The sequence below is a fragment of the Ranitomeya variabilis genome, chromosome 1, assembly GCF_051348905.1.
Source record: "Ranitomeya variabilis isolate aRanVar5 chromosome 1, aRanVar5.hap1, whole genome shotgun sequence".
NCBI classification, from domain to species: Eukaryota; Metazoa; Chordata; class Amphibia; order Anura; family Dendrobatidae; genus Ranitomeya; species Ranitomeya variabilis.
The window spans coordinates 979,829,056-979,847,411 of NC_135232.1; the positions used below are offsets into that span (position 1 = coordinate 979,829,056).

The window sequence follows — 18,356 nt, forward strand, 5'->3', positions numbered from 1 at the left end:
TGCGACGCAACCAATCACAAAGCCGGGACGTAATTTTAAAATCCTTAAGGACCTGAAATTACGTCACGGCTTGCTGTGATTGGTTGCGTCGCCCATGTGACTGCGACGCAACCAATCACAAAGCCGGGACTTCACGTAAGGAAAGAAAAGCGCGAATTTTAAGCAAACAACGCTGCCGGTTCCCTCGGAGAGGTGAGTATAGCAATATTTTTTTATTTTAATTCTTTCTTTTACACATTAATATGGTTCCCAGGGCCTGAAGGAGAGTTTCCTCTCCTTCAGACCCTGGGAACCATCAGGAATACCGTCCGATACTTGAGTCCCATTGACTTGTATTGGTATCGGGTATCGGTATCGGATTGGATCCGATACTTTGCCGGTATCGGCCGATACTTTCCGATACCGATACTTTCAGGTATCGGACGGTATCGCTCAACACTAATCATGGGGCTTTTCAATATGGAAGTGACTTGCCAACACTGATCATAAGTGTTTCAGGCTCACATTTATATTTGTATTTTTTGTATACTATTATAACTTGTAATATAGTTGCTTATAAAGTTACCGTGTATAAGTTCATACTTATTAATACTGGTCATATACAGTTCTAGCATGGGTTTTCTTGATCCAGATAACATAGCAATGAGATATGAAACCACACTTAAAGGTGCCATTTTGACACGATACTTGACATCAGTCAGCGTCTTGTGAAATGTTAATTTATCTTAATCCTCTTAGGTGAGATAACCTACTTTGACAAGTTGTCCAGCTGGTGCCTTGTGAGTCATGGTAACCTTTATTCCATCTGTGTGGTGATATAGGTGGCTTTTTTTTGTTAGTTTTCTATCTACGGTATATGTTAGAGTGTAGACCCAAGGAGATTGTCTATGGTAAATTTGACCATTTTATGTGTTGTATGCTAAGGTAGTTATTTTTAGATGCATGTGCATTTGTATACAGGGTGGGCCATGTATATGGATACACCTAAATAAAATGTGAATGGTTGGTGATATCAACTTCCTGTTTGTGGCACATTAGTATATGGGAGGGGGAAAACTTTTCAAGATGAGTGTTGACCATGACGGCCATTTTGAAGTTGGCCATTTTGGATCCAACTTTATTTTTTCCAATGGGAAGAGGGTCATGTGGCACATCAAACTTACTGAGAATTTCATAATACGTTTGGTTTTAACGTAACTTTATTCTTTCATGAGTTTTTACAAGTTTCTCTTTGTTTACAGCCATTGACATGTCGCAGAGGTTAACATGTGAGGAGTGGATAGAAATTGTGTTAATGTCTGGTGAGCACAAGTACCCAGGTCATTGCAGCAGATTTCAATGCAAGACACCCTATGCAAGAAAACTGTCACCATTCCCATGTTATTTAGGTGTATCCATATAAATGGCCCTCCCAAAAAAGTTTGCCTCATCACTGAACATAATGTTCTGTTTAAACTGAGGGTCCTGTTCCAATTTTTGTTTTGCCCATTCTGCAAATTCAGCGCGCCGATCTGGCATGAGTCAAACATCCCTTCAGCGGATATTAGCTACTCAGATATGGCACCCTTACAAAATCCAGCTGCTGCAGCATCTCAACAAGGATGACCCAGATCGGCGTGCTGAATTTGCAGAATGGGCAAAACCAAAAATTGGAACAGGACCCTCAGTTTACACAGAACATTATTTTCAGTGATGAGGCAAACTTTTTTGGGTGGGCCATTTATATGGATACACCTAAATAACATGGGAATGGTGACAGTTTTCTTGCGTAGGGTGTCTTGCATTGAAATCTGCTGCAATGACCCGAGTACTGCGTTCACCAGACATCAACACAATTTCTATCTGTTCCTCACGTGTTAACCTCTGGGACATGTCAATCGCTGTACACAAAAAAAACTTGTAAATAACTAATGAAAGGATAAAGTTATGTTAAAACCAAGCACACCATTGTTTTTCTTGTGAAATTCTCAATAAGTTTGATGTGTCACATGACCCTCTTCCTATTGGAAAAAATAAAGTTGGATCCAAAATGACTGACTTCAAAATGGCCGCTATGGTCACCACCCATCTTGAAAACTTTTCTCCCTCCCATATACTAATGTGCCACAAGCAGGAAGTTGATATCATTAACCATTTCTATTTTATTTAGGCGTATCCATATACATTGCCCACCCTGTATATACAAATTTAGCATCTAAGGTTTTAAGATTACATAAAGTTCTAGCTATAAATCTATTTGTATGGTTATCTGTAGGTTTTATTGTGAGAAGGTCTGAGACCAGTTCCCATGAAATTTTATAAACAAAACAGAGCCCAAAAATGATTCTGTAATTTTATTTAATTTTAATTTAATATTATGAGCATTGACATTTAGGGAGACCTTCATGTATTCTGTCCTTAAAATTGAAAAGACAAGACTACTTGTACTTTAATAGTGTGCTATAAATTGTGTATTGGATGCCTTAAAGAAAAATCTAAGGTTTTTTATTAACAAAAATATATTCAACTTCTAAATGATGAGCAATCTGTAATACTTTATTGGCTATGCTTGACCTTATAACCGTAACTTATTCAGACCTATATATTTCATTCAGAATAATGGTGCAAAACTAGACAAAACACTTATCATACAAACAACTCTAAAATTAAAGAAACTTTCTTATTACTATGAAGTGGAAAAGATGATTGAATTCAGTTGGTTTTCGTCATAAGTATCTCAATGCCTTGGTATTCATGACAGTATAGATAATTGTTTTTAGATTTTAGAACTCATGACTCAAGCACAAGTAAGCTAAGTCATAGAATTTTTTTTGCAAATTACACCTTTTACGAAGCTGATGCTAACTTCCAAATTATACTAATTATGGGATGTACAGCCACTCAATCTATATTTCTATAAAAGCCAAGCTTTTTTAAATAATTGATTTAATATGTTATGGTTAAGTTGTTAGATAATGGATTTGATTTTTCAGGAAGCCCCATATGTAATGTTTAAGAAAAATGCAGATCAGTTTGAGGGAAATGATCGATATGAAGGATATTGTGTTGATTTGGCAACTGAAATTGCCAGACACTGTGGATTTAAGTACAAACTGACAATAGTTGGAGATGGAAAATACGGCGCAAGAGATGCTGAAACAAAAATTTGGAATGGAATGGTCGGTGAATTAGTTTATGGGGTAAGTACTATTACACTCTGTATTTAATATATATTTATGTAATACTGTAGTTCATAGTTCAAATGTAGTATTCAAAACTAAAAACAAACATATTGCAATACATAGACATAGGGACATTGTCATATGTACAGTATTATGTGGGGTGATGCACTCTCTACCCAGGAAAAGTCCTCTAACTTCTGTGCTGTAGTTGAATATTATACTATATGTTGGGCCCAAGTAATAATGGGTGTATAGGAGTAAGCTGTGCTTAATTTATTAAGAGGTGCATGCCACTTTAGGTATTAGACACATCATATCATTGGTGATCTTCTCCATGCTTCTCGCCAGAACTGTTGCTCCATTCTTGGTCCTGTATTTGGCTCCATCTATCTTCCCATCAATTTTAACCATCTTCCCTGTCCCTGCTGAAGAAAATCAGGCCCAAACCATGATGTTGCCACCACCATGTTTGACAGTGGGGATGGTGTGTTCAGGGTGATGAGCTGTGTTGCCTTTACGCCAAACATATCGTTTGGCATTGTTGCCAAAAAGTTCGACTTGGGTTTCATCTGACCAGAGCATTTTCTTCCACATGTTTGGTGTGTCTCTCAGGTGGCTTGTTGCAAACTTTAAACAACACTTTTTATGGATATCTTTGAGAAATGGCTTTCTTCTTGCCACTCTTCCATAAAGGCCAGATTTGTGCAGTGTACAACTGATTGTCCCACCTCAGCTGTAGATCTCTGCAGTTCATTCATAGTGATCATGGGCCTCTTGGCTGCATCTCTGATCAGTCTCCTTCTTGTTTGAGATGAAAGTTTAGAGGGACGGCCAGGTCTTGGTAGATTTGCAGTGGTATGATACTCCTTTCATTTCAATATGATCGCTTGCACAGTGCTCCTTGGGATGTTTAAAGTTTTGGAAATCATTTTGTATCCAATTCTGGCTTTAAACTTCTCCACAACATTATCACGGACCTGCCTGTTGTGTTCCTTGGTCTTCATGATGCTCTCTGTGCTTCAAACAGAACCCTGAGACTATCACAGAGCAGGTGCATTTATACGGAGACTTGATTACACACAGGTGGATTATATTTATAATCATTAGGCATTTAGGACTACATTGGATCATTCTGAGATCCACAATGAACTTCTGGAGTGAGTTTGCTGCATTAAAAGTAAAGGGGCCGAAAATATTGCACGCCCCACTTTTCAGTTTTTGAATTTCAACAAAAATGTAAAATAACCAATAAATTTCATTCAACTTCACAATTGTGTTCCACTTGTTGTTGATTCTTCACCAAAAATTTACATTTGGTATCTTTATGTTTGAAGCATGATATGTGGGAAAAGATTGAAATGTTTCAGGGAGCCGAATACTTTTGCAAGGCACTGTATATGGATACACCTAAATAAAATGGGAATGGTTGGTTATTTCAACTTCCTGTTTGTGGCATATTAGTATATGGGAGGGGTAAAACTTTTCAAGATGAGTGGTGACCATGGCGGCTATTTTGAAGTCGGCCTTTTTTTTATGCAACTTTATAAATGGCCCATCCAGGTGTATCCATATAAATGGCCCACCCTGTACTTGTTTGAATGGATGCCAACTGTATACATTTGGCTGACAAAGGTTCTAGGCTATGTTCAGACACTGTTTTTTAAATTGTTCAAAAATAATTAGTTTTTCAAGCAGAAAACACTTCCAAGAAACTCTCCTGTTTTGTAAAGTTTGCATTTTCTTGAAGAAAATTTTTTCAGCTTTTTTGACATGACTGTTTTGTGAAATTTGAAGCAGATTGTAGGGGGAATTTTGCATAAAGTAAAGACATGTACACTTGGACCAAAAGGTTTTCAAGGCCTGAAGAGAAAAAAGTTAAACAAATATGATAGCACACTCTGCATCTTGCTTCACACTTGTTAGACTGTTTTACATCAATTTTGAAAACAAATTGTGCGGCCATTGGGCATCACTGTGGACAAATTTTTAGATGCATTACTCTTAAATTATCTCTCATTCATTAATTACTAATAAGCTAATCTTTCTCTTTTTGTTTTTCAGAAAGCTGATATTGCAATTGCTCCATTAACTATAACACTGGTGAGAGAAGAAGTGATTGACTTCTCGAAACCATTTATGAGTTTGGGAATATCAATTATGATCAAGAAGCCTCAGAAGTCAAAACCAGGAGTGTTTTCTTTTCTTGATCCTTTAGCCTATGAGATCTGGATGTGCATAGTGTTTGCTTATATTGGGGTCAGTGTAGTTTTATTCCTGGTGAGCAGATTTAGCCCATATGAATGGCATACTGAGGAATTTGAAGATGGAAGAGAAACGCAAAGTAACGAATCATCTAATGAGTTTGGGATATTTAATAGTCTATGGTTTTCCCTTGGTGCCTTTATGCAGCAAGGATGCGATATTTCGCCAAGGTTGGTTGCTCATCTCTTTCTACTTTGTGCATTTTTGGTCTGACGTGGATGTCATGGTGAATATATTCACAGTAATGGAGAGGGCATTTTCATAATGGAGGTTCAGTTTAGGGTCATAATGCAGTTTTTTCATATGTAAAAATTAGTTTAGACAGTAAAAACATTGTTTAAGTGAGGTTATATACACCATGTATAGACTACAGAAATGCACAAGGTTTCAATACTTTCATGCCTTCTTGGAGGGGTACCGTGTTTTTGCTGCATTCCCATTTCACAGTTTTTTGGTCCTTGTGGCCACAATGAACTGTGATGGGAAAAGGGTAATGGTCTGTTACTTACAGGATTGATACACCTGACTGATCTGGATTTATGTCAAATGGACAATTGACTGCCTAAGAGAGTATAAACATATGTTTCATGTTCACATTAGTGAATTCTGTTTCAGAAAATGCATTTTCTTTAACATTGAATAATTGTCAGTAGATATTTCTTAAATTAGATATAAGTCCTTTATATAATTTTAAATATTACAATAGCCTCTAACAAGCCTCTACATACCATGAACTTTGAACATAATTTTAAGAAATATGCTCAAAAATATAGAAACTGTTACAATGACCAACAATGATCATACTGAAAACATATGAACACCGGGTTTTTATAGTCATCTACAGCTTGTGCTCCTTACAGAATTGACTTGTAGAGGACAATATAGACTATCTTTTATAAACTGATCCGAGCATGATACCAATAAATTATTTAGGAATTCTGCCTTGTCATATAGCTATGTTGGGAACATTACTTAGTCCAATGTCCTGATCCCATGCACCATTGATAGATTTTGTGATTGCTCAATAGGGTCACCCACTAAACCCATAGCAGTATCCAAAGATCCTGAGGTATCAGAGGGTAATCCTTAAAAAAATGTTAAAAATGTGATCTTTATTCCATTTATAAATATCACAATGAGAGTACAAGGCATTGTTTTGGCAATATTTAGCCAAAACGTTGTGTATTTAGGCTTGATAAAGACCAGATATGACCGAAACATTGCCTTATTGTCTCAGTGCTGTGATTTTTTTAATATTATGGAATAAAGATCATATTTTTTAAGGATTACCTTCTGGTGCCCCAGGATATTTGGATATATCAGTAACATTGGTGGAGCTCTATCCTTTACCAAATGTTCATACTTTAGAGAGCTCAGAACTTAAAAGGGTCGTCCACTACTTAGATTTTGATGAACTATACTTAGCAAATGCCACCAATATAAAATTAGAAGTAGAAAATCTGGAGAGGAAAATAAAGAGCAAATAGGATCTTAACTGGCTAAAAATAAGGGGTGCACCAGGGAGAGGTATGCTCACTTTGTTTTGTTGCAAGTAAGCAACATGTAAAAAGCAGGGATCAGTGGCTGCAGCACACAGGTCCAAAGACCGAGGATAATGATGAAACCAGGTGTATGTGTCCAAATCTGCGCTGCTGATAAAGATGGATGGCAGACGATATTCTTCTAGGCTTTATTTCAAAACAGCTTAATAGTCAACGTGTTTTGAGGTCATGCAGGACCTCTTCATCAGGACAAAATCTTATAAAAGTTTTGTAAGGTTTTGTCCTGAGGAAGAGGTACTGCATGACCTCAAAACACGTTGACTATTAACCTTTTTTTAAATAAAGCCTTGAAGAATATCGTCTGCCATCCATCTTTATCAGCAACGCAGATTTGGACATATACACCCGGTTTCACCGATATAAAAATGGCAGGCGTATGACATCCTATGCTGCCAGCTGTTTTCAGCCCTAGCAGTGACTGGATATAAATATTGTATGGAGCCAGAATAACACAACTCCTTTCCCTTTGTGTAGTGGCCGCACTCAGGTGCTTCAGCTCAGCTCCTAATGAAGTTAAGGATTTTGTAAAAGTTTGGAATCTCACTAGAGCAATATGGCCCACTCTCTCCGGATATCAAATGTAGTGTGTGCTGAAAGAGGCCAGCAATGTGCTCTTCTGACAAGTATCTAGAAGTATCAAAAGCTAAATAAAAGCTACACTTCCCCAAGATTTAGACGATAAAGAAAATGATGGTACCTTGAGAATATAGTTACCAGCAGCTATCAGTCTTCTTTGACACTTTTATCACATCCATCTGGTCTAATAGCAACCATTGCAAAGCATTGGTTGCAACCAAGAATGGAAAACAAATAAGCACGGGCAGTTACAGATACTTCACAAAAATATTGGTTACATCTTAGAATTATTGTTCCCTAAAACTATGACTACTAAGACTCGTAAAATCACATCAGTGCTAAAATATACTGTACAAAGAGAGAAAAGGCAATTTGTTAAAGATGACATTACTGCTTTACTTATTAATGAAAAATCAAAAACCATCGGAGCTGGTTTGGTTGTAGGCAACTAAATATATTGCCATGAGATTTTATTTCCCATGTATTAAACCATGTAAGATATAGTGGACAGATTTGCACAGGACATGAAAAACGATAGTGTAAAATGATGGACTGCTTTAATTATTGAATGATTGTACATAGTTAAACACCTCGGGGCTAAAAGAATAGCTCTAGCCCCGCTTTATGACAGGTCCTTTCTAAAATAAAAATAGGCTTAGTGATATTTTTCACTACATATATTGTTGTCTGCACATTTTACTAACAATCATTAACTTTTATAATGTATAAGTGCAAAGCATGGAACCTTCAGATTTCATATTGGTGTTCTCTCTGGCATATAGCTTGTTTTTGAATGTTTTTGACACATTTTTGAAACTGCGTATCCAAATGAGGGATGGAAAGGTTCAAATGTTTTTCATAGGCAACAAATGTAATTGATGGTCTGTTCCCTGTGCACACAACTATTAGGCAAGTGAGTGTTTCGATCATATCATTTTATGTATATTTTGCGATGCCAAGTTGTTTAAACTTGAATTCTTATTTGAATAACCCCTCTCCGACGTTGGGAGTAATATTCCACCCACGTCGAACTCCCCCTGTTTGGTGTGGGCTCCGTCGCTGTGCCCACACCTTCCTGGGCACATGACAGTTGTTCTATACAACTGACATGTGCCCAAAACAGCCACCGGTGGACTCATGATCCACCGGCGGCTGGTAACTAATTAAATGCCGGTGTCAATCTCTGACAGCGGCATTTAACTCGCGCTTACCAGAATTGTGTCACTAATTTCGCCCATCAGGGACCCCATCACATGATCACGGGTCACTGATCGGTTGGCATGACAAGAAGAGGTCTGCAGCAGACCTCTGTGGTTGTCATTGCCAGATTTCTATGAGCGCCATCCCGTGGTCGGTGCTCATAGTAAGTGAGCATTTCTGCTACACGCAGTCGATCTGATCATTGCCAGAGTTGACTGAAGTATTGCAACTTCTAGTCTCCAATGGAGACTATTGATGCGTTCAGAAAGTTAAAAAAATGTTTTTAAAAATATTAAAAAAATAACAAAATATAAAAGTTCAAATCATCCCCCTTTCGCCCCATTCATAATAAAACAAAAAGGATAATCAAATATACACATATGTGGTATCGCTGAGTTCAGAATCACCCAATCTATCATTATAAAAAAATAATTAACCCTATCGCTAAACAGCGTAACGAGTAAAAAATTCAAAACGCCAGAATGACGATTTTTTTGGTCACCACAACATTGCAATCAAATCAAATAATGAGATGCAGATCGTATCTACACCAAATTGGTATCATTAAAAACATCAGCTCGGCATGCAAAAAATAAGCCTTCAACCAGCCCCAGATCACAAAAATTGGAGATGCTACAGGTCTCAGGAAAATGGCACCTTTTTTTTTTTAAAGCAAATTATGGAATTTTTTTGCACCACTTAAAAAAAAAAGCTACACGTTTGGTGTCTGTGATCTCATAATGACCTGGATAATCATAATGGCAGATCAGTTTTAGCATTTAGTGAACATGGTAAAAGAAAAAAAAAAACGTGGAATTGCACTTTTTTTTGCAATTTCACCACATGTTAAAACCAATGGTGTCGTTCAAAAGTACAACTTGGCCATATTGACAAAAAAATAAAAATGTTACGGCTCTGGGAAGAAGGGGAGCAAAAAACAAATTAAAAAAGTATGGAGTTAAGCAAATTAGGTGATGTGTATTTATGGGCTAAAGATTGCGGGAGGCTGTGGCCTAAAGATTTAAAGACTCTTTATCAAGGTGTGCAGAATTATTAGGCAGCTTGTTTTCCTCAAAATGGGCCAAAAAAGATTTATCTGACTCTTAAAATTCAAAATTTGTTACACATCTCATGGGAGCGATGCAGCACTCATCAAATTGCTAAGCTATTGGGGTGTGATCACGGAACCATCAAAAGTTGTGTTGCAAGTAGTCAACAGGGTTGAAAATTATCTGTTGAGAAAAAAAGAGGCACATTAACTGCCAAAGATTTGAGAATAAGCAAACGTGAAGCAACCAGGACCCCATTATCCTTCAGTGTTATCATATTCAAGAACTGCAACCTGCCTGGAGGGCCCAGAATTACAAGGTGTTCAGTGCTCAGAGACATGGCCAAGGTGAGGGAGGCTGAGACCCATCCACCACCGAACAAGATATACACACTCGAAATGTGTCTGGTCCAAAAAATATCTGTAGTCAGATTTTTCTAAGGTTTTATAGACTGAAAAGATTGGCTCGTGGATGTGCCCGTGGCATGGGGAACTGCTATTGGCTGGGAAAATTAATGATTAGCTAGTTGGACCTTTTCATGTTGAAGGTGGACTCAAAATTAACTCTGAAACCTACTGCCAGTTTTTAGAAGACACTTTCATCAAGCAGTAGTATAGGAAAAAGTGTGCATCTTTTGAAGAAAACCATGATTTTTATGCAGGACAATGCTCCATTTCATGGCTAGTCAGAAGATCTTAAAAATAAAAGAATAATGATGTTGCCCCTTCGTAACCTGACCTAACCTTGTGGACCTTCTTAATTGGGAGACTTACAGTGGTGGGAACCAGTACACCTCTCTGACCAGTATCTGACAGACTGTGGTTGGTGCTATCTAAAAAGTTGATCTTCAACAAATTAAGAAATTGACAAACTCCATGGATCAAAACTTATGATGGTTATTGAAAAGACGAGTGGCTATATTGGTCATTTGATGTCAGAAATGTATTTTTGTACATTTTGAACTGTTTAACAGAAGAACATAAACAATTGAGATGAAAAATGTTATGCTTTCCATTTAGTTGTCTAATAATTCTGCACACTAAGGCTACATTCCCACTAGAAGCTTTTGGCGAGTTTTTGATGCTGCAGACTTTATGCACCATTTCTGCACCCATCAAGTACAATAGGTTACTTGCATTTTTTTGAAGATAACAGTAATTTCTGCCATCACAAATGAGAGCCTGTTTATTACACAACATCCGATAAAGAAGGATTATAATATTTATTTTTATAAATTCCATAATTAAACAATTATCTTCATACTAGGCCCATATTGTTATTATGTGGGGCACCATAAAATAAACGTGATAACGTGATAAAGTACCTGATCATACAAACTTCCTGCCAGACCATTCTAAGCTGTGACACATCAAGTAAATAAACATAATATGAGTCTGCTTGTTGATGGTTTCCAGTCAACAACAGGATTTTATCCTCTGTGCTTCCCAGAAAAATATTAAGACAATTTCTTACCACCGATTGCAGTTCAATTTCTAAAACCCCAGATTTTGGGAGGTTTAGGTGGAAAAATCTACAGCATAGCAGAGCTTACATTTCCATAGAATAGTTTATGTGAATTTCTGTTAAGGCACCACTCCAGTATTTTAGTTTTTTTATCAGCACTGGAATAGTGATTTGAATCTAAGTCCCCTGTCTTATATTCACCCTCTGGCATCTTCACCTTGTTTACGGTGCCCCTTCGTTTCGCGGCGCCATCTTGTGAGCGCAGCTTTTGACTGGTCGGAAGTCAGAAGTTATGTCAAGAGCTCTCAATGCAAGCCTATGAGATGCAGAATGAGACTCTCATATGCTTTTATGGAGTTGTGATCTTTGGCTTGCTCCAGCAAACACTGGAGCAGCAGCAGGTCACAAACTGCCGGAGACTGACGGCAGTAACGGTGATAACAGAAGAAGATGCCGGAAGGTGAGTATAAGGCATGGGCAGGGGACTTAGACTTAAAGCACCACTCCAGTGGTGCAATAAAATGAAAATGCTGGAAGGGTGCTTTATAAACCTCTCTGTATCTCATTTATTTAGTGCCCTGTGTCACTTTATATACAGTGGGTACAGAAAGTATTCACACCCTTTAAATTTTTCACTCTTTGTTTCATTGAAGCCATTTGGTAAATTCAAAAAAGTTATTTTTTTTCTCATTAATGTACACTCTGCACCCCATGTTAACTGAACAAAACAAATGTAGTAATTTTTTAAAATTTATTAAAGAAAAACTGAAATATCACATGGTCATAAGTATTCAGACCCTTTGCTCAGTATTGAGTAGAAGCACCCTTTGGAGCTAGTACAGCCATGAGTCTTCTTGGGAATGATGCAACAAGTTTTTCACACCTGGATTTGGGGATCCTCTGCCATTCTTCCTTGCAGATCCTTTCCATTTCCGTCAGGTTGGATGGTGAACGTTGGTGGACAGCCATTTTCAGGTTTCTCCAAAGATGCTCAATTGGGATTAGGTCAGGGCTCTGACTGGGCCACTCAAGAATGGTGACAGAGTTGTTTTGAAACCACTCCTTTGTTATTTTAGCTGTGTGCTTAGGGTCATTGTCTTGTTGGAAGGTGAACCTTCGGCCAAGTCTGAGGTACAGATCTCTCTGGAAGAGATTTTCATCCAGGATATCTCTGTACTATCCGCATTCATGTTTCCTTCAATGACAACCAGTCATCCTGTCCCTGCAGCTAAAAAACACCCCCATAGCATGATGCTGCCACCACCATGTTTCACTGTTGGGATTGTATTGGGCAGGTGATGAGCAGTGCCTGGTTTTCTCCACAAATACCGCTTAGAATTATCACCAAAAAGGTCTATCTTCGTCTCATCAGACCAGAAAATCTTATTTCTCATAGTCTGGGAGTCCTTCATGTGTTTTTTAGCAAACTATGCGGGTTTTCATATGTCTTGCACTGAAGAGAGGCTGTCGTCGGGCCACTCTGCCATAATGGCCTGACTGGTGGGGGGCTGCAGTGATAGTTGACTTTGTGGAACTTTCTACCATCTTCCTACTTGATCTTGGGGTTCTTCTTTACCTCTCTCATCAAGGCTCTTCTCCCATGATTGTTCAGTTTGTCTGGATGGCCAGGTCTAGGAAGACTTCTGGTGGTCCCAAACTTCTTCTATTTAAGGATTATGGAGGCCACTGTGCTCTTACGAACCTTGAGTACTGCAGAAATTCTGTTGTAACCTTGGCCAGATCTGTGCCTTGCCACAATTCTGTCTCTGAGCTCCTGGGCCAATTCCTGTGACCTCATTATTCTCATTTTGTCTGACATGCATTGTGAGCTGTGAGGTCTAATATAGGTATGTGCCTATATATAGGTGTGTGCCTTTCCAAATCAAGTCCTATCAGTTTAATTAACACAGCTGGACTCCAATGAAGGAGTAGAACCATCTCAAAGAGGATCGCAAGGAAAATGACAGCATGTGACTTAAATATGAGTGTCTGAGCAAAGGGTCTGAATACTTCTGACCATGTGATATTTCAGTTTTTCTTTTTATTAAATTTGCAAACATTTCTACATTTCAGTTTTTTCAGTCAAGATGGGGTGCAGAGTGTGCATTAATGAGAAAAAAAAAAACTTTTTTGAATTTACCAAATGGCTGCAATGAAACAAAGAGATAAAAATTTAAAGGGGTCTGAATACTTTCCGTACCCACTGTATATTAATATTGCATCAACAGACTGGGCCTGCCAGACAGAGAAATGCTCGGAAGAGAACAACTCTGGCTTTTAGTGGAGAGTCACATGCAGGAAATTGTGTTGTTCTCTTCCTCAATGTAGAACATCTCCTACCTCTTTGAGCATTTTATGTTTTAGGAATCTATCAAACAGGTTCCTGCTAAAATAGATGTCTGCTGCTATTGTGGGCCAGTAGTTACTGTATGTAATATAATAAATCACCTGTATCAATTGTAACGTTGATTGACACTTTTTTGGGGAATTTATTATTTCAGCTATATCAGAATTTTGGATTTTAACCACTTAATGCAAGACACAAATTCTGTAAGTAAAGCCTAGTACAGTGTTCCCCAACTCCGGTCCTCAAGAGCCAACAACAGGTCATGTTTTTAGGATTTCCTTAGTATTGCACAGGTGATGGAATTATTGCCTGTGCAGGTGATGCAATTATCACCTGTGCAATACTAGGGAAATACTGAAAACCTGACCTGTTGGTGGCTCTTGAGGACCGGAGTTGGGAACACTGGCCTAGTATATGATGTTAGCCACACATAAAACATATTTCTTCTAGAAGTCCTGCTGGTCCTTAGGAGCTTACTGCATACTGCTTATACATGTAACTGTACCAAACAGTATGCAGGGAGCCTATAAGCTTTTCCAAGTGGTGGCTGCGGACAGATAGGATTTTATCATTCTTGAATCTCTGAATCAAATGCCATTAGACATTCTTTTTTATACATTTTTAAACAAAGTTATAACCCAGATCTGACTCCTAATTAAATGATATCTAACTGACACAACATCAAAGCATTCTCCAGCGAAAGCCCAATGGAATACTCCAAGAAAACTCTGTGTTATACCAGGTGCAGGATCTGGAGGGTGGAACATGACCTCTGTCTTTCTGACCCTGGACTTGGCATAACACAACCTTTTAGATTTTCCTGGCGTGTCCCATAAAGCATTCACTAATATTCAGTGTGATTATCCTTTGTAGTATCCTGCGCATTTGAAACTTTTCATTGTAGAACATGTTGTATGAAACTGTTCATAGACAATTCGACAATATAGTAACCCGAGTGCAACAAGTTTAAAGCATGCCTTGCTCTATGTAAAATGTCAAACTGTATTGTATCAGAATTCATTTCATTTTAAAATTCATTTCATACTTGTTATTAGATCCCTATCTGGTCGCATTGTTGGAGGTGTGTGGTGGTTCTTTACCTTGATTATCATTTCATCTTACACGGCTAACTTAGCTGCCTTCCTTACTGTGGAACGGATGGTGTCACCTATAGAGAGTGCAGAAGATCTTTCTAAACAAACTGAAATAGCATATGGGACATTGGATTCAGGGTCAACTAAGGAGTTCTTTAGGGTAAGACTATTTTTTTTCTTTATAATATTTGAAATGGAATAAAATGTACAACATGTACCGCACTGTTTTCTACTCGTACTATATGTACTGTACTGCTACCTACCTGCACTAGATGTATTGTACTTCTTTCTTCCCGTACTACTTGTGCTGAACTTCTACCTACCTGCACTTTATGTAGTGTATTGCTCTACAACTATACTGCAATGTTTTTGTGCTACATGTACTGTACTGCTAAATACCTACACTATGTGTATCATACTGCTCTCTACCTGTACTACATGTATTGTACTGCTACCGACTTACAGTACATGTATTTCACTGCTCTCTACCTGTACTATATATAGAGAATTGCTTTACAACTGTTTTGTAGCAATTTTGTAGCACATGCATGTTGCTGATATAAACAAGTACTACATGTATAGCATTGCTTTCTGCCAGTACTATATGTACTGCATTGCTTTACAGCTGTACTGCAGCCTTTTTGTTATACATGTACTATGCCTGTACCACCAGTACCACATGTACTGGACTTCTCTTTACCTGTACTACACGTGTTTTACTGTCCTTCACTTGTTCTGCATGTACTGAACTTATTTCTACCTATGATGCATGTACTATATTTCTTTCCATTCGTACCACATAAACTGAGGTGCTGTCTACCAGTACTACATGTATTGTACTTGTTTCTGTCTTTCTTACATGTATTGTACTGCTACATAATATTAGTTTACTGATGTCACTGGAGTGTTTTGTATTTCTCGTAAATGTATTGTACTGCTATATACCTGTGCCACATATAGTTTACTGTTTTCCACCTTTGCTTTATATATGTTACTAGCGCCCAGCTGTGATATAGCTTGGGTGGGCATTATACCATATACGTATATACAGTTAGGTCCAGAAATATTTGGATGGAGTGATTGAGTCTTTGTGATTTGGACTCTGCTGGCCACTATTTTTTATTTAAAATAAAACAACTGAGATGCTATTGAAGTGTAAAGTTTTAGGTTTAATTAAAGGGATTAAACAAAAATATCCCGTGAAACGCTTAGGAATTGTCAATATTTTTTCTCAAAAGCCTCCTCATTTCAGGGGCTCAAAAGTAATTCAACTAATTATTTTTGTCTTAAATAAAATGTTCAGTTTTAATACTTTGTAGAAAATTCTTTGCAGGTAATGACTGCCTCAAGTCTGGAAGCCATATGGTCATCATCAAACGCTGGGTTTCTCCTTTGTGATTCTGTGCCAGGTCTCTACTGCAGTTTACTTCAGTTTTTGCTTGTTTGTGGGTCTTTCTGCCTTAACTTTTGTCTTAAAGGGGTATTCCCATGTCCAAGATCGTATCCCAATAAGTAGTGTGTTAATAAAAATAATATTAGCAAATACCTAAAATTAGAAATGTATCAGAGTCTTTCTGATTCCCTGTCTCTTTCCTCATTTGCAGACATTGCAGGACCTTAGGTAAATATTGTTACGACCACTAGCAACTAGCTAATTAACTGAAATTATATTATTGGTTGTAACCATGGATACCTAAGGTCCTGCAATGTCTGCACATGAGAAAAGAGACAGAGAATCAGAAAAACGATACTACATTTCTAATTGTAGATATTTGCTAATATTATTATTACACCTACTTCATATTGGATCTTGGAGATGGAAATACCCCTATAAGCACATGAAATGCATGATCGATGGAGTTGAGATCTGGTGAATCACTCGCTATTTGCAGAATATTCCACTTTCTTGTTTTAAAAAACTCCAGGGTTGCTTTCACAGTATGTTTTGGGTCATTGTCCATCTGTAGAATGAAGGGCCATTCAATCAACTTTGCTGCACTTAGTTGAATCTGAGTAGAAATTATAGCCTGGTACACTTCAGAATTCATCCGACTTCTTCCATCTTCAGACACATCATCAATAAACTTTAGTGACCAGTGCCATTGGAAACCATGCATGCCTATGCTATCACACTGCCTCCACTATGTTTTACAGAGGATGTGGTGTGCATTGGATCATGAGCTGTTCCAAACTTTCTCGATACCCTCTTCTTCCCATTCTTCTGTTACAGGTTGATCTTAGTTTCATCAGTCCAAAGAACGCTTTTCCAGAACTGGGCTGGCTTCTTTAGATTTTTTTTGTCAAAGTCTAATTTTGCTTTCTATTTTTAAGGCCTATTAATGATTTGCACCTTGTGATGAACACTCTGTATTTGCTCTCATGAAGTTTTCTCTTTATGGCAGACTTAGATACTGAATCACCTACTTCCTAGAAAGTGTTCCTCACTTAGGTGGATGTTGTGAAGGTGTTTTTATTGACCATGTGCTATCATCCACCACTGTTGCTTTCTGTAGACGTTCAGGTATTTTTGAGTTTCCAAGCCCAAAAGTGCACTCTTCTTTTTTTTGCAGAATGTGCCAAATTGTTATTTTGGCCACTGCTAACATTTTTGCTATCTCTGATGGATTTATTTTTTTCATCCGTATGATTGTCTGTTTCTTTTCCATTGAGCGCTCTTTTGACCCTATGTTGGAATGTTAGGTATGCTAGGTACTGAAACACCTACTTTCTGGAGAATGTTCCTCACTTAGATGGATGTTGTGAAGGGGTTTTTATTCACCATGGAAATGACTGTGCTATCATCCACCACTGTTGCCTTCTGTAGACGTTTGGGTATTTTTGAGTTCCCAAGCCCACAAGTGTGCTCTTTTTTTTTGCAGAATGTGCCAAATTGTTATTTTGGTCACTGCTAATATTTATGCTATCTCTGATGGATTTATTCTTTTTTTCAGCCATATGATGGTCTATTTCTTTTCCATTGAATGCTCCTTTGACCGTATGTTATGGGTTCATAGCAACAATTTCCAAATGCCATACCTGGAATCATCTTCAAACTTTTACTTGCTTTATTGATGATGGATTAATGAGGGAATAACCCATGCAGTGCATTAAAAAGCTTTTGAGAGATTTGTCCAATTACTTTCCTTCCCTTTAAAAGGAGAAAGCTACGTATTAAAGAGCTGTAATTCCTAAACCCTCACTCCGATTAGGATGGGAATACCCTCCAATTAAAGCTAAGAATATGGATTTTACGCCCATATTGATATTATAACTGATTCTTGAATATGTTTTAGTGAACAGCTAAAACGTCAAAACTTCTGTCACTCTCCAAATATTTCTGGACCTGACTGTATATATTTTGTACAAGGCCTTTTATCATCTACTGTCCATAAAGAATGCTATTTCTGACTCTTATATGCAATATTTCTGTATTAGTCATCTTCTTTCTTTTTAATTTTATTTTAATTTAACATTTTGGGGCTTCAGAACCAGTTACTAATTTTCAACATAATTTTTGTCAGTATTTTAGAAAAATATTCCTAGAATGATAAATTGATAGGTTTCTTCTGTAAACATAATTTTAAATATGAATGTGGATTAACTGATTAAGAAAATTATTACTTAGGAGGTGATATGTAATA

General features: G+C 37.6%; 1 protein-coding gene across 5 annotated transcripts in view; it reads left to right on the forward strand.

Annotated features, from left to right (window-relative positions):
* The window catches only part of GRIA2 (glutamate ionotropic receptor AMPA type subunit 2), a 351,551-nt gene that overhangs the window by 274,414 nt on the left and 58,781 nt on the right, over positions 1 to 18,356 (forward strand). For 4 of the 5 annotated variants that reach the window (XR_013219998.1, XM_077279404.1, XM_077279402.1 and 1 more), the window contains exons 10-12: positions 2,973 to 3,179; positions 5,223 to 5,593; positions 14,677 to 14,875. Coding sequence is in view for 3 of the 5 variants with exons in the window: in XM_077279404.1 (XP_077135519.1) it covers positions 2,973 to 3,179; positions 5,223 to 5,593; positions 14,677 to 14,875 (777 nt within the window). In the remaining 2 variants the exon portion in view is untranslated. Of the gene's footprint in view, positions 1 to 2,972; positions 3,180 to 5,222; positions 6,520 to 6,910; positions 9,223 to 14,676; positions 14,876 to 18,356 lie in introns of those variants that run through there. The other variant, XR_013219999.1, reaches the window with a different exon arrangement.